Source organism: Clytia hemisphaerica, unplaced genomic scaffold (genome assembly GCF_902728285.1).
Source record: "Clytia hemisphaerica strain Z4C2 unplaced genomic scaffold, Clytia hemisphaerica genome assembly, whole genome shotgun sequence".
NCBI lineage: Eukaryota > Metazoa > Cnidaria > Hydrozoa > Leptothecata > Clytiidae > Clytia > Clytia hemisphaerica.
Genome location: NW_027103473.1, coordinates 1678021 through 1694729, shown reverse-complemented (window position 1 = coordinate 1694729; position 16709 = coordinate 1678021). Strand labels below are relative to the sequence as shown.

Genomic DNA, 16709 nt, shown 5'->3' with positions numbered 1-16709 from the left:
AATATTGAAGTCTTAAAGCAGGACAGCACATATAAGCCAACTCGTTGAGTGAGCCACATGACATACAGCCAGAAAACCTGCCCTCACTTTGCCATCTTATATTTCAAGACTGAATCACTCAACTTCAAAGGGAGCCACATTTTTGGAAAGCTCATCAATTTCCTTATTTTATAGAATTTTGTACTACACAGCAGCCATAAGAATGTCAACAATGTGGACTAAAAAGTGGCTGTGATTGAAAACCTCACTTTTTGGGGTTCTATTTTTGAATGCAATCTTTTGATTTCCCAAATATTTGTCTTAAGCGTTCACTTCCACAGTCAGGTTCAACATATACGCATATTTTTATTCACGTGACTGAAGTGCCTACTAAAACAATCCGGGGGTAAGTGGCAAAGCAACACAGCAGATTAATCGTAAAGTAAAGAAATATCTTTTGGCATTGACAGTGTAGCTCTAAAGCTCTAAAACAGCATCTTATAACATGAAAACCAGAATATGATTCTTCAATGGGAATCAAAACTATAAAGTGCACTTACAAACATTAATAAAGGCACGGTCATCATTGACAATAAAACAAAAGATTTTCTGTCAAGAGTCTTGTAAACATTCCAACAACCTCCATCGAAATGATTTGTCACAGCTGAGTCTACCATTTTTAACACGGTCGGAGGATTGAGCTGAGAACGCTCGCAGACCGCTCGCAGAAAGCCTGCGAACTCCCGGGCGGGTGAAAAATTTAATCTGTCGATCATTTTCCCAAGCGAAGAGTACGCAAAGCGATTCTAGCTTTACGATGGCGCTTCGGATCATCAGTGGATAGTATTCAATTATCATTATCCTTTTATTTTCATTTCTAGAACTTTTGCAAAAAAAAGGAAAAATAGAAAAGTTGTATTTTTTACTGCTCTATTCACATACTGAATTTGAAAGATCTTCTATGTGGCGTTTTTTTGCAAACTGCAAAAAACTGATTTTTATCCCGCTTTTCCGGGACTTCAGCTTAAGTGCTGGTGTGCAGCATAGGGTACAAAGTCCAAATATGTATTTCCCGTAATTTTTGTATGAAGAGTTAGGTCTACACTGATTGACAATCAAATATAATAAATTACATTATATTTCCTTAATTCAAAAATCAAAAATTCATTTTTCATTCGCAAAAAATAAAAATAGAAAAATAATGAATTAATATTACATATTAAGACGCCCCTACTTCTCTACGTCTTTTACTCTTGTCTAATTTCCGATCTTGGAACGTTCAAAATGCCCGTCCGCCCAATATCCACCTAATCACCTTAAATTTGGATAGTATTTAAATACTATGAATTTATAATATTTACAAAAAACAAAAAGTTTCGTACCGTGAGTGGTCCTAAATCCGACAGCCCTGCCTAAATCCGACCCCCCAAATAACTGCTATGAAAAGAAATTATATGTTTACAAACATTCCTTCTCCAAGTTGAACAATAAACTATTGCAAGAGCTCTTGAAATAAAACACTTAACAAGATTACTATAATGCCAAGATATCAATTAATGTGATCAAAAAAGTGTGAGTTGTAAAAATAATTACCTCTAATTATTCTGAATCTGTTATTCATGTTTAAAACGTTAACAATTTTGTAATTAGAAATTATGTTTTGTATGAGAAGCAATTATTGTTATTTGGTTCAATTGGTTCAGTGTTTCAAATCTCTCAGTTTAGTTGACACTTTGGTATCTTCGTTGCGTCACAGCGAAAGGTTTGTTTTTATTTTAGTTTGTATCTTTGAAAGACCCCATCGGATTTAGGCAGGGCTGTCTGATTTAGGACCACTCAAGGTACTTCATTAGTGAAATATTCAATAAATTCCTACTTTCAATTTTCAGTTGGCATTTTTCTAGTGCTTCGTTTATCCCGCAATTTTTGCGTCACACAAACTTTCTCGACCGCTCGTAATAATTATGCATTGCCAAATTTGGTTCTCCATTGTCAAGTCAGGATCGATGGTGACGTCAACTAAGCATAAAAAAGAAAGGATTTCGTCAGTTTTATGCATATATTAATTTGCGAGATATTCTATTTGCCGCGCGTAGACTAGTCCGAATACATTCTTTTACTCGCGGGATTGATGGTAACTTTTCATCTTTGTTATTTTTAAAATGAAGCGCAACCGAAAAATAACGAAACTTAAGAAAGTTGCGTATTTCCAGTGAGTAAACAATTCTGACAATTAACAAAATTGATGATGATGATTTTTTTTCGGTCAGGCAAATGTCTCGTATTATGGGTTCTAGTCTTGACCCCTAAGCCTACGGGAGATTGAAGCGTTTGGGTAAATGAGACAAAACTCCAAAAAAGCTGGTGTTTTGAAGCGCTTCCGTGCAATCGAAATATCGCTCTTTGTGACGCACTGTGCATTAGTACTTACGTTTAAATTATTCAAATCTTTTCATTCTTTGTTTAAATCAATCAGAATTTATCAGGGAAACAAATTAAAAAAGTTCCATCTAAATATCTTTTTTTTTTCCAAAGATATTTATGTTTTTCAACGATTCTTTGGAAAGGTGATTTTTTGTTTTTTGAATATGGAATAACTTACAGTAGGAAATACTTTACCAATTTTAATACCAAGTGCGCCACAAAAAAGTTTCTCTCTTTAAAACTAATTTTCTAGAAATCTAAAAATTTTAAAAGAACTATTCTTATTTCATTGGAAAGAAGAAAGATAAACTCAAATTTTGATGGGTCATTTATTAAATTCGATTCATTAGATCAAAAGTTATGCTCAATTAAATAAAAAAATTACTTTCTGAAAGTGCTCAAAAAACGTTAAAATTTTACCTATCAAATTAAACAGAAGCATAATTACATGATACATCATTATCTTCGTTTTAGTCATTAAAAATGATAATAAGCTGTCTAAATGACCTTTTGTTATGTAAAGGAAGGTTGTATTTCAATACAGGGAGGAACATTTGTTCAAAAAGGCCAAAAAATCTGGTAAAATTCATAAAAATCCATGAAATATGGCTTTCGAAATATATCCGGCCTTACATAGACTTTATCCAATCTAAAACCAAAAATCGGAGAAAAATTTCGGTAAAAGTAAATTAAAATGATTTTGATGAAGATTTAAACCCTTTCAGCATTTCAGTTTCGAAATTTATGTGTTAAATTACTGAAAAATGCTTTTAATCATGTAAAGGCTATTGCAATTACCAATTTTAATATAAAAATTTCATAGGTCAATTTTCGACGTTTTCGAGCACTTTCTGAAAGTAACTTTTTTATTCAATTGAGCATGACTTTTGATCTAATCAATCGAATTTAATAAATGACCCATCAAAATTTAAGTTTATCTTTCTTCTTTCCAATGAAATAGGAATGGTTCTTTTAAAATTTTTAGATTTCCAGAAAATTAGTTTTAAAGAGAGAAATTTTTTTGTGGCGCACCCGGTATTTTTTTTGAAAAATGGCCCTACAAGATTTGACTATATCTTTTATTCCATGAAGCAATTACTTTCAATATATTGACAATGAATGGGTAAGCTTTCTAGAAATCCAAACATGAATTGCATAGCTTTTACCAAAAAATAGCACTTTAGGATCAGAAACAGTCAAAAACCAGCTTTTTCCGATTTTCATCGAGTTACAGGAATTTGTTCCTTTTTTGTTTTGATCTGAAATTTTCGGGAGAGGTTGCCAACATGGTTTCCTCGCTCTCCATGCTAAGGCGGCATGGGACGGGGGTAACAGAATTTAAGTTTATAAGAATTATAACCCCAAAAAGTGCCTTTTTTGCCCATTGTATCTTTTTAATAAATAGTCCCAGCTTTAGGTCTCCTTTCAGTTAGGAACATTTTGCGAGTTCCTGTACGCAGCCGTAATCAAAAAAATCATAACATCATTCATTAAAAAATGGCGTTCGTGTCTTTTCGCACTTTTTTTAGCCTAGACAATGTAGCAAACATAGTAAGTATAAGCACACTGTGCTTTTAATAGGCTGAAATTTTTTTTTGCGTTGGAAAAACTTTTTCAAACTTTCAGCGATGATTGACCAAACTGTTACAATGAAAATTATCCAGCGCATTTTTTACATTCTTACCTTCTTCATTTTCAATGAAGCCCTCGAAATTTACTGAAGGTAAGCATATTATAAGATATTCTTATAATTAATGATATTCATTGAAACACGCTTCGTTGTGCGCTGCAGTGGAGTGCATGACGTAACTCGCGATGCAACTAACTCGCGCTGCAACTAACTCGCGCTGCAACTAACTCGCCTTCTGTTGGAAGATCATATTGGGCGTTTTGGCGTTACCACCCTCAAAGCAGCGAGTGCCTTTGTCTTTCGGCAACTCTTTCCACCATTTTAGATGGCCTTAACAATAGATCCGAAAAAGCGCCATAATCTTGGAAGATAATTCGTTTTGGTCTCTGGCTTTGGGAAGTAGCAATGTTTTTGGTTGTTTTCGATGGAAAATGGTAAGAAACTTAAGTTTACAAGATTTAAAATTCTTTTTCTCAAAAGCTTTAAAATTAAGATTGTCCTACAACAAGGTATTACTTTTCAATGGTATCTTTTTTCCTACAAGACCATTGTATCACGTGCTCAGATTGCAATTTTTTTGGTACAGAATATATGTTTGAAAAGCTTATTAAGTAGGTGATGTCAGACGTATTTTGATTGCGCACGCATTTTTTAGATATGTGTATTTCCTAAAAAAATAACATGTACTAAATTTTAAATCGTCTTTGAATATTCTTAATGTTCTTCCTTTTTTGGTTGTGTTCTTGGAAAAATTAATGTTTTTCATTTTTTTCTTATTTTGTAAAAATCTATGAGGATATAAAAAAATGCTGACTCTTGACAAAGTATATTTAACACATGAAATAACTCGACTGGTTGTTTTGTAAGTTGAGAACTTGTTTTAAAGTATCTAGTATCAAATTTCCTAAAAGATTGATAAGTTATTGTGAAATCTTTTTTTTATATTTTGATGAAAACATTTATTTTTAAATCTCAGCCTTGCCAAAGAATAATTACAGAATGTTATGGATTTATTTTTCTTTTAAAAATGGAACGATACAAATTAATGAGTTGCAAATTATATATTTTTATCATTCAAAAAATATTATAAAATCAGGTTTGTTGGTTTTCTCTTTTTAAAAACAAACTTATATGCAGTTTTGGAATATCTTTTTATTGCTTCTTTTTTATGTGTATAATTTCTCAAGATGGGAAACCTTTTTTTATTTGTTCTCTCACATTATATTTCTTCCAGTTTTCTTTCTTGATATATTTTCTTCATGTTTTTCCTTTTTGATTGTATATAAGTCTGAAGTGTGAAATCTAAATTACTTTCCTACATATTATTAAATATGGGAAATATGTCTTACTAATGGTAAGGTCAAGTGAGTTTGTGGTTTTTATTACGAGGGAGAGGTGATGTTAACCTATATTGATTATGCTTTACCATAAGATCGCTATGGATACAGAGCTGCTTATTCCAAAACAATCACTTGGAAATTTTGGATAAGGTTATTATTTGGAAGTTTGGTTATAATAAATTAAATAATTCTTTATTTAGAAACTAAAAAAAAAAACATACTGAATCACACCTTTAAACATAAATGGACTTTTAATGCAAATTTAAAAACTTTCAAAACCAACAAATTATTTTATGAAGAGTTTCAAACACAAAACATATCATATACATAGTCACACTGGGTGGTTCAGTGTGCAAGTGTAGCCGACTGCCACCCGATTCTGTCCAACCAGCTCCACAACTAACACCCCAGCCACAATCACCTGAAGTCATGGGTGGCCGTCAATCCACTCAAAACATGGCGCACCGCCATCATCATTCACCCACCCAAGGCTCCTCAAGATACTCAACAGCCTCTTTAGATAATGGCAGTCTTCAAGCCAGAGCTAGTGGAAGTATTGATTTTTCATCGTCAGATGGTAGACCGGTCAGTCGTCGCAGGAGAAGGCGGGATCAGAACGACCAATTTATTGAAGCACATTCCCTGCCATCACATTTATTCCCATTTGTAACAGGTGAGTGAAACTTGTGTTTTAGACTGGGTTCGTTCTAATCAACAAAGTAATTATTTCTTTAAATCATAACACAAAGATTTGCTGATGAACTTGGGTTAAGAGTAAGGATCTCGAAAACATTCCTCGTTATTGGGCACTTGTTTGCATCAAACAAAGATACCACATGGAGAATGTAAAATTTTTAGAGCCACAGGACTGTTTGAATCGTTGCATTTAAGCTTTTCTAGTATGTTTGTCTGGTTATTCTGCTATGTATTCTAAAAGAGCTTGTTATTATAGCAACAACTTATTTTCTGTTTGTTTAGAGTTTATTTCCTCTTTTTATTCGGTAATCTAATAAGAACTTACCCTAAAAATAGTTCTTTTTTGAAAAGGATCGAGGAGGTGGTCAAGAATGTTTTTAGTAGTTTGTTTGTATAATCTGCATTCTTTTTGAATGGTTTTGATAGAAAGGTGTCAAAGAAGGGGTCAAAATGATCAAGAGGATTGGGAATTTGGAATTTGTTAAAATTGCTTAAAAAGAAAGAAAGTATTTGAAGTATTTTAAATATTTACAGCAAAGTAACCTGAAGTGACTCAATATTTCAATATATTGGTATAAGGTCGATATTTTGATGTTGAATTTACGAATATCGAAGTTTGAAAGCAAACCTCAGGCTCTTGAGAGCACTGATCTAAGCCATCCAACGTTTATTATGTATTGTGAAAAAATTACAAACATTTTGACCTATTATTTTAGCTGAAATCAAGTGTCCAGTATGTAACAAGAGGATTGGCACTAGTGAAATTGAATCACACTTATTGGCATGTTTGTCCAAACCAAGGGTATCTTATAATGGTAAGTATATTTCTACAAACTGTATGTCAAAAAGTGTGCAGTGTTTTTGTTTTTGGTCATAACTTTCCAATCAGTTGTGGTATAATAAAAAATTTGAACCCGCTTATATTTTACACGCAATTTTAAAAATTTTTCCAAAAAAGTAAAGAAAAACAAAAAAGAACGTGCGAAATTACCCAAAGTCTACCAAATCAAGGGTGGTACCCCCCAAAAAAAATTGCCATCTCCCAAATCAAATTCACGGAATAGTTTTGCTTCTAGCCGTCCACCAAATTGAATTCCCGTCAAAATTTCTTCCTTTATACGGCTTGAATATATTTTCACCGTTCAAGCTTTTCTTCTTTTACAGAGGATACACTAAAGTCAGATGCTGGTGAATGTATCATTTGCTTTGATGACATGATTGCAGGTATTATGATAGTAGTTTTTTAACTAACTACTTGAAGAGCTTTATGAGAAGGATTTCCAAGTTTGTCCGATGTTTCATATTCAATCAATTTGTTGAGAGTTACCTGGTATATCAAATGCGCTATTGATTGGAACTTTCTTTTTGAAACCGAAGTAGGGAGGGGAAATTGTGATAAAATAGGATGCAATACACTAGAAATACAGAAACAACATGATTTGGAGGGTAATATTTGGATTAATTAGTGATCCAAAAATCACTCGAAGAGACCATGTTTTTCCTTTTTAATTGTATAATGGCCTAAAGAAAAACTAGAAGTTCTCACATTGCTAAAGTTTTTCTCGCCCAAGGCGTTCTAAAAGTTAGAATGTGAATTTTCGATGTTCTTTTTGTTATAAAAGTTGACCCCATAAAAAATTCGACTTCTTCTATAATAGAATTGCGATTTGTTAGAAAAGTATTTGGTTTTACATTCGGGCAATTACAAAAAAGGACTATTACGGATTAATCACCCTAATTGCCCCTTACATCTCTAAGCTAAATTGTAATCAGCCATATATGATTTTCAATACCAAATCTTATTTCAGGGGAACACATTGCTCGGCTGCCATGTCTGTGTATTTACCATAAAAAGTAAGTAACATCTTCTTCTCTTGTCAACAGAGCAGAGCTTTTATGTCAATTTGGGCTTCCCGAATTCCTTCTTATTCAATTCAAACCCTCCAAGTACCCTTGATGTTTTTTGAGATACTTTCAAAGGAATTTAGCTAGTAGGTCAGATTATTATGAAATGCAAGAAGCGTTTATAGGCAAGTAAAGGCTGATTCATTACTTGTTTAAATGATGGCTATCGATTTTATTTCGTACAATTGACATCCTTTCTGAAATGAAATGATCCTAGTAATACAAACACCATGTAAAAATCAGATAGCAAGAATAGGTTTTTGTGTCGTAGTACAGGGTTCAAAATAACCGTTGGACAACAAAAATGCAAAATGTTCTTTGTCCTACCCAAAATTCATAATTTCCATTTCGTCGATTAAAATTTCAAAAATAACCCAACAATTTTCTCTTTTCTTCAGATGCTTGGACGAATGGTTTCAGCGGAACAGATGTTGTCCTGCTCATCCAGATCAAATACCACAAGAATATTCCACGGACGTCTCTTCAACATCCTCTTCACTTCCTCACATGGACGATACTGAGGGTGGTAGTCAGCAACAGGCTGAAGCCATTGCAGTGGCTAGCTCTGCACCTACGACATCCTCTAGAACTAGTAGTAGATTGGATGATAATGACCAGCCTTCATCTCCTCAAAGAGGTGCTGTTTCGAATTATTCGGAAGGTGTATTTCAACTGACTGATGATACGGAAGAAGATATTAGAAATCCTTTTGCTAACCATAGCAACCAAAATGATGTAACAAACAATGAAACAAATATGGCGGAAACTGCACATGATAGTAATAACGTAAATACCCATTTAGAGAATCCAATGCCTGATATTAGCACAACTACGAATGCTCAAGGTGAGCTTGATGAACCAGATACTACGAGCGAACGAAATGACAATTTACAACCTTCAGCGACGTTAGCCGCCCAACCAGATCTGAATTTGAATGCCTCGACCTCCTCTACTGGCTCAAACGGCGCTGTGGCTCCACTTGAAGACTGCGGATGTGCACCAGTGACGATTAGTAGTGGAGGGAAAGGAACCCAGAATATTGGAAAACACAGAACGGTTGTTCATGTAGACGATGGTTCCATACACGGCTCTCCTAATTTGTGCAATGATGAAGAAATTGAACAACTGGCATCCAAAATAAAAACCATTCTTGTTCAAGACAGTCCTAGAGGTGTTGGTACACGTACCGATTATGAGGCAACTTGAATGCGTTGATTTATTTTGGTATGGTTTTCTTTAACTGTGGAATGCGTGCGTCGAATGGATTACGTAATCTTTGAAAGTGAGAGAGAGAGAGAGGTGGAAATAATAGAGTTGCATAAATTCCTCGGATAACGAATGGAAAAGAAATCGATAAAGATGATTAGAAACTATTCAGTGGCGGATCTGAGGGTTTCAAAATTTATGACGAAGAATTTTTATTTCCTTATAAGCAGTATGGCTAAAAGAAACACTTTCCGTCATAAATTTTAAACCCCCCTTACATCCGCCACTGCTATTGAAAGTTGTTGGATTGACAAATGACAATGACGTAGGAGTTTGAGTTCTATAACCATTATTCGTATAAATTCCCGATGGGCGCTACTTAGTCCTCTGCTCCTATCGACTTATAACACCATTTAAATGAACTTTTTGAATATTTTTTAATTTTTTCAAAAGAAATCTAATCTTCCTTTTCAAAGAAAATTTCTTTCTTCTAACTTTTTTAATAATGCCATTCTGTTCTAAGATATCCTAGTATCAATGTTTGTACCAATTTTTCCCGAGATAACTGACCAAGGGAGTAATTGGTACTTCATTAATAGAAAAAAATCGAACTGTTGAGATAAGAACTGGCTAAATACGTATGATTCTTTCATTCTTTCAACTTTTTATTTTCCTTGGCCTGAATACTAGATTTTATACGGATTTTGATTATACGCTCGTACTCAAATGATTGGCTTTAAACCATTATGTGGCAACGCTTTCAAAAATTTGACTGCATTTGTCAATGAGACTCTACGATGATTTGAGCAAATTTATGATTATGCTGAATATCAAGTGGGATTCTTTTTCTCACGACAATACACAGACAACACAAAAACTATATTACTTTAACATGAGACTTATGTTGCTTTTTAAATGGCTGGTTACCTGCAGGTTTGGATGCATGTATCTAGTTGAGATTTCTTCAAAATTTGTAAATTAGAGAATTTTTTGGTTATTTTATATTAATCGATAGCGCTTCATCGCATCTTTATACATTCCACGGGTAATTCTTACAGGCTTTGGTTATTTTCAGGGATTAATGAATAGGGGGTATTGCTTTCTTGAGATACTACAAGTTTTTTATGAGCAAGTGTTTTCAAAATATGCAGGCTCAGATTTGTAACTTTTTGAGCATAGCCCAAAAGTTTGCAGATAAAAGGCCGACTAAAAAGTTTTCCGATCTCGCTGAACAATTTTTTCTATCAAGATTATTCAAATTAAGCATCATTATGTTTATATATATTTTAGACCTTTAAGATCCTACAGTGTTCCTCAGTAAAACCTACAAATTGAAATCTTTGAAAATAAGCTTTTGAAACTTTTTTTATACTGTAGTAGGTTGAACTTGCAATTTGGTTTTCGAACAAATAAAAAAAAAAGATTTGGAGATTGTAGACTATCGTAAAAGAAGTCTGCAGTCTAAGGTTCTTTTGTTTAGAGTACCCCAGTCTAGAAAAGAACGTTCTTCCCCCCCTCCCCTTGCCATGACATTCGTGTAATGGTGTTGTTTTATAATCTTGTGCTTTGGGCCTGTTGATCAACCTACTCCTACACTACTATTGACTGTATATTTTTTGAATTATTTTCTAAAACTGCTATGTAGTGCCACTTAATTAAATTGTAAACACTTTATTAAAAAACAAAATAATAACAAATTTGAATGACTTGGATCTTACCTGGACACTGTCCTCGGCCCATTAAAACCTTTTTGGTGGGTTTAATTCACGAACCCATCTTCGTTATTTAATTTTCTTTATCTTAAGTTAAATTAGTCGAAATTTATTTTTTAAACCTCTTTAAAATCTTGTCTTTAGGATTTTCTTACTGAATAACGTCATCACAAATTGCACCGAAAATGGTTCAAATCTTTCCGAATCGAATGCGAATTTAATTTTAGCTTATTTACCAGACTATAGTGCCTTAAGGACATGTACTTTTCTACAGTGCGCGGTGTTGCATGAATTACTAGCCTCCAGCGGCCAGCTACGCAAGTGTCTAGTGATTTCGGGTCACGACAATATTGCTTTTATCCTGGATTCAATACACACTCAGCAAACATTGAACTTGAAGTTTCAGGTGTGAATCTATAATGTTGGCTGAAATAACTTAATCTTTTGGTTTATTTTGAATCTGTCACCCACTTTTGCATATAAATTCACGGTGTTATCTCTACAACACTACCGTCGTTTTGTATACATTTCCCATCCTTGTCTCTTTTCTGGAATTTTTCCGCTACTTTTCCCGGGATAACCGGCATGAGATTGAAAAGGGTTTTGTTTCTAAAGGTACGAAAAATCTTGTGTTTTCTCACGGAACTACCTGACTTTCCGAAGCTAATTTTTTCAACTACCCGAAGTCCTATTCTTTTTCCGTTAGAAAAGTGGCAAAGGAATCTTAGTGCAGAAATGGAAAAAATTATACAAAACGACGGTACCACGATAACTTATTCTTAGAGAATAACGGTGATGACTCCTTTGGGACAGCCTCTGGAAACTTAAAAAAAAGACCGGGTTTGGCTGAAATTTGGCACACTTGATCCTTGGGTGAATATTTGGGGTATCTTTTTCCATTTTTTTTAGTCTTGGTATTAGTTTTTAGTTTGTTCTGCTACAATCGGGCATATGAATAATTTGAAGCTACTAAAGTCGAGCTCAGGGCTTTGCGCACGGTCGACTATTTCGTTGGCACCGTGATAAAATCTATCTAGCTTGAAGTGGTTTTAGGCCTAATTCTTCTAAAAACCGCTACAATCAAGGAATCAATAATTTTATTAAAAAAAACATATCTCGTTATCTGGTAGCCTGGGTATCCAGACTCAAAATTTTAGAAAAAAACACTCTTACCTCAACATACAAAGTTTCTAAAATTATAGAGTCTGGTGCAACTAAAAAAGTCTGATACAGTTTTGAATGACACAGTCTGTGAGTGAACCCTTGTTGACAGAATCTCAAAACTTTGGAAACCCAGGCAGACACACATAATTACTTACCATAAAACCTCTTTTACAAACTCAAAAGCCTTTCAAAACTAATTCAAACCACATCCAAACGTCAGCCACATTCATAAAGGCTCCTTTCCATCAGCCATTTTGTTTCGAAATGAACCTGTGTTTTCATTTTCATTTGTTTATGTTTTTTTGCCATGTCAGCTTTTTCCATAAATTATGCGCGCGCATCGAGAAATATCGAAAAGCCCGCGCAAATTCTGCTCAGTGACTGGGCGCGTACTGACCAATTAGAGACACTCGCATATGCAGGGACAGATATCCCTGCCAGACGAGTTACTTGAACCAGACCGTAAACCTGAGACAAGATTATAAAAAACTAGACGGTGAAAAAGTTTACGGTCTGGATATCCAGGCTAGTTATCTGGCCAATAAAACCCTATAAACCATACCATTTCCGCTAAGGCGTCGTTCTTTTGAGCCTGGTTTGGAAATGTGCATAGAACCTCCAATTTGCGGACACCTCTGATTAGTGGAAAAACAGTAGCGTGGTGGATTGATTAAAATTCGGGCAAACTGGGGAGCCAATTTTAGATAGCTGCTGATTTTTGGCGCCCCCCTATGGAAAGTAAACATCTTTTTTAAGAATAACGCGAGCGAAGCGAGTATTAAAATTTTGGGGTATTTTTGCTCTCTTTTTGACCAAAAATTCATACCTAAGGTGTAAAAGAGCAAAGAGGCGCCGAAATTAGCAACCAGAGGCGTTTTTTTTGCACCCTTTGTATTTCGGCACCCTTTTGAAAAACCTCCGCTGGGAGGGGACAAAATGTTATTCCCCCTGCCGTTGCCAAGTAAAATTCCTTTAAAACAATTACTATAGGACGGACACTCCTTTTAGCGGACAGTTTCTTTTGCACGAAATGGTCAAAAACCTATCATTTTTCCTCCAATTAGCGGACATCGAGGTTCAAACTAAATCATGTATCATGCTTATAAAATATAAGAATAGTATCATTTTTTTAAGGTAAAAACCTTATTGTACCGGACTATTTCCATGAAAGTGTTCTTTCTTGTTTTTGCATCAATTTTCTAAGGACGTGGTCAACGATTAAAACAGTGATTATAATTATAATTTTGGAAAACAAACGTTTAAAAAAAGGTCCTCGGCAGACGCTTTCGAATTTCTATTCGAACTTTCGAAGTCACTTTAAAGTTTTGAACAAGAAAAAGGCCAAAATTTTCGAAAATAACGGATAATTGTACACCAAAAGTAGTTATACAATTTAGTCTTCATAATTCGAACAAGGCGAGGAACACAAATTTGTTCAAGAGAGACCCTTAAGCTTGTTCGTGTGTTAAGGAGACATTCGAGTTAAATGCACTCCACTGTATTAGCAAAAGGAAAATATTCAATTATCGCCAAACTGAAAATTCTACGGCAATGTTGTTACCTAGAATCTAAGAAAATTAATTCTTGCACTAATTTTTTGAAATACAGAACAATATAAATTTTTAATCAATCCTCATTTCTTAGCAAAACTATGAATAAAAAAATTTAAAAATGTTTTCCCTACGAATTTATAAAACAAAAACAATCAAATCAAAATAACCACGGTGCTTCGTGACAAATATCTCGCATCTCACATCAAATCTGTTTTTAAATAAGCTAAAATACAGTGAAAGGTATTCCTATCCTCTGGAAATTATTAACGTTGTCTCGATTCGTATTCTGCTTTTCGTGGTAGGTCGAATCCTTGTGAAAAAGAATTTCCAGTCTGCATTGCTCATGAAAATCTTCTGCGTTACAAAAACCGTGCGTTTGTCAATGCCGTACCTCGGTCAGTTATTTGAAAGTTTATAATAGTTTCATGGTATGGTAGTTAGATTTGTGCGTTGATCAGGGTATTGAGTTGATAAAGTAATTCTTGTCGTACATCTTCACAATGTATTTTTAATGATGATTAAGTGTCGGTATTTGTGTGTCAAATAATTTTCACCATAGTTTGCAAAAAAGAATGTAGATTGATTGTGGATTTATTTATTTAGATCTGGCTCGCATCTTTCGGCGTTTTCTCTTCAGGCGTCTCATACGTTTCTTCTTCCACTTTTCCCTCATGTTGACTGATGTAGAATGGTGTGTGTTTTGTTCAAGTTTCTCTACTGATATTTATATCAAGTCGTTATAATCCATCCACTGTGTCATCAATATAATTGTTAACCACCTTTAAGTGCAAATCTTTTCTTTTCCACTATCAAAACAATGAAAATGAAATGCTTCTAAAAAACCATCATTTCAGATTGAATAGAATCCAGTAAGATTAATTTGTCAGCTCTCTTGAGAGTTTTTCCAAAGTCGCAAGGGACTTCTTGCGTGTTGTAATTTGGAGCTTTTTAACTTAAAAAGCTCCAAATTACAACACGCAAGATGGAAATGTGTCTTTTGAGAGCGTCATCGAAACATTAATTATGTTTTTTAGGAATTTCAATTAAACATATGTTTTTTTAAATAAAGTTTTAGTTTGAAAATTTGGTTGCAATCTCCCTCGGGGCCTGGTTATCTTCCTAATATCTTAGCGATATTAGTACAGGGTGTCCCTAATTAAAGTATCGAGTCGAAACACAACTATGAGTAGAACGTTTTATGTGCGTGTTCACAAAATTGTATTTTAAGCTCTCCCTCTTTTTTCTTTGTCATTACAATTAATTTATACGTTGTAACTACCTATTGTAATAAGCCTGTGTGATGGAGAACGTTCTTATATTTTAGCGATAACACACACAAACTTTTCTACTCAATCGCATGTTCAAACTCGATACTTTAATTAGGGACACCCTGTACAAGGTATCAGTAAAAAGTATTGTCGAGTTTGATTCGTGATATTTATGACATAATGTTTTTTACGGAAGCACCCAAAATAGCCCGGGCGTTTACCTTGTCACTAGTTTTGTTGCTTGAAAATCAGCTTAATTTCAAAAAGAGCTTGTTCCCTATTCAATATTTAAAAAAAGGATATTTACACAATAAATGCTTGAAAAAAAAACACCATAGAATCGATTTTTTTTAAATGCGTTTCGATGAAATATAAGTTTCAGACTTTTCGAGCAACAGTATCGGATATTTTTAAATCTAAATTTTAATTTTTCACTGGAAGGTGGAAGACATTTTTTAAAACTAATTTTCAATCCTTTATTTTAATGCTCTTAGAAGAAAATAGGGGGGGGGGGGTTTGTAGGGGTTCGAAATACCGTTTTCCCGTCAAAATTTTTGCTGAATCCCGGAATCCCGAAAATTGAAAAAATAATAACACCGTCACACCGGCTTGTACAGGGCAAAAATGTACCTAAATACCGTCACCGTCTGATTTTAAAATACCGTTTTCCCGTCCCTTTTTTCGTCAAATCCCGTAATACCGTACTAAAAAAGGGCCAATCCCGTCACACCGTAAAAGTACAAACCCCCCCCCCAAATACGCTTTCCTAAATGAAAATAATGGACAAAACAAATAAAATGACCCTTTCACTTGAGCTTTTTTCCCGGATTGTAATACTGCGCGATAGAAAAAAAAGGACTTTTTGCCAATTTTGCTTTAGATGAGTACCAAATAACAAATGCTTCACTTGTTACTTATTTGATTCTTTCGTACCCCCTCCCTTGTCTTGGAAAAAATTTACCAGGTCAATAAAAGAGGTATGTTAGTTGTCCAGATTAGCCTGTTTTAAGCTCATTTACTTCCTTTTGAAGTTGATTTTCCAACGTACCCTCTTATTAAAGTCCCCCGTCTATTAAATTGTTACCATCGAGACCTGCTCGAACGCTACCTGCTCGTAAGCTATTGTACTCGGTGTGCTCTGCAGGGCAATTTTAGCAAAAGTTGCATCCTCTAACGAATTAGCTGAGAAGCTCAGCTTACAGTCTTTGTAAAAAAAAATCGATGTAATCTTGTGTATCGGACTTATGGAAAAACAGAAGAAAGACACGCAGAGTTCTATAGAATGTTAAACAATTTTTTGAAATCACGGGCTATTATTGTTTTGATTGGAAATACGCGAATCTAATTGGAATCGAAATTCACACCAATGTAAACAAATTCAAACTGGGTTATGAATACCATACTCCTGGTAGCTTCTGATGGGATTTTTGCTTATGTGGTATAAATTTTGATTAGATAGATATACCCTCCGATGCTTCGGGATGAGTCCTACCCACGATGGAGTTAGGAATCACAGTGCAAGTAGACATTGCAACCCTGCAGATGTAAGCTGCCGAGCCATGGTGTATACCATGACACTCGAACTACACGGGAGAACGGATGTCCTCGCAGGTGTATAAACTCCTAAGTGTCTCAGCACACCACTGTCGGAAAGCTTTGGTTAGAGAGTATGAAACTCCATACTACTAAGGAAAGTACGATCAAATTCGTGCTTCTTATATACTAACATCACTTTTCTGTAGAAAAGTATGCGATTCAGACTGACTGACCCCTACTAAAAATAATATTCACTTTCACTTTCACTTTCAAACGAAAAATAGCGAAAATATTTT

General features: G+C 34.5%; 1 protein-coding gene across 1 annotated transcript; it reads left to right on the top strand.

The window, feature by feature from the left end:
* Nucleotides 1–5571: 5571 nt before the first annotated feature.
* On the top strand, nt 5572–9651 carry LOC136798453 (uncharacterized). Its single transcript, XM_067055065.1, has 5 exons — nt 5572–6046; nt 6786–6884; nt 7234–7293; nt 7878–7923; nt 8373–9651. Exons 1-5 carry the CDS (start codon nt 5803–5805, stop codon nt 9178–9180), a joined length of 1257 nt encoding a protein of 418 aa, XP_066911166.1. The 5' UTR covers nt 5572–5802; the 3' UTR covers nt 9181–9651.
* The last annotated feature ends 7058 nt before the right edge of the window (nt 9652–16709 follow it).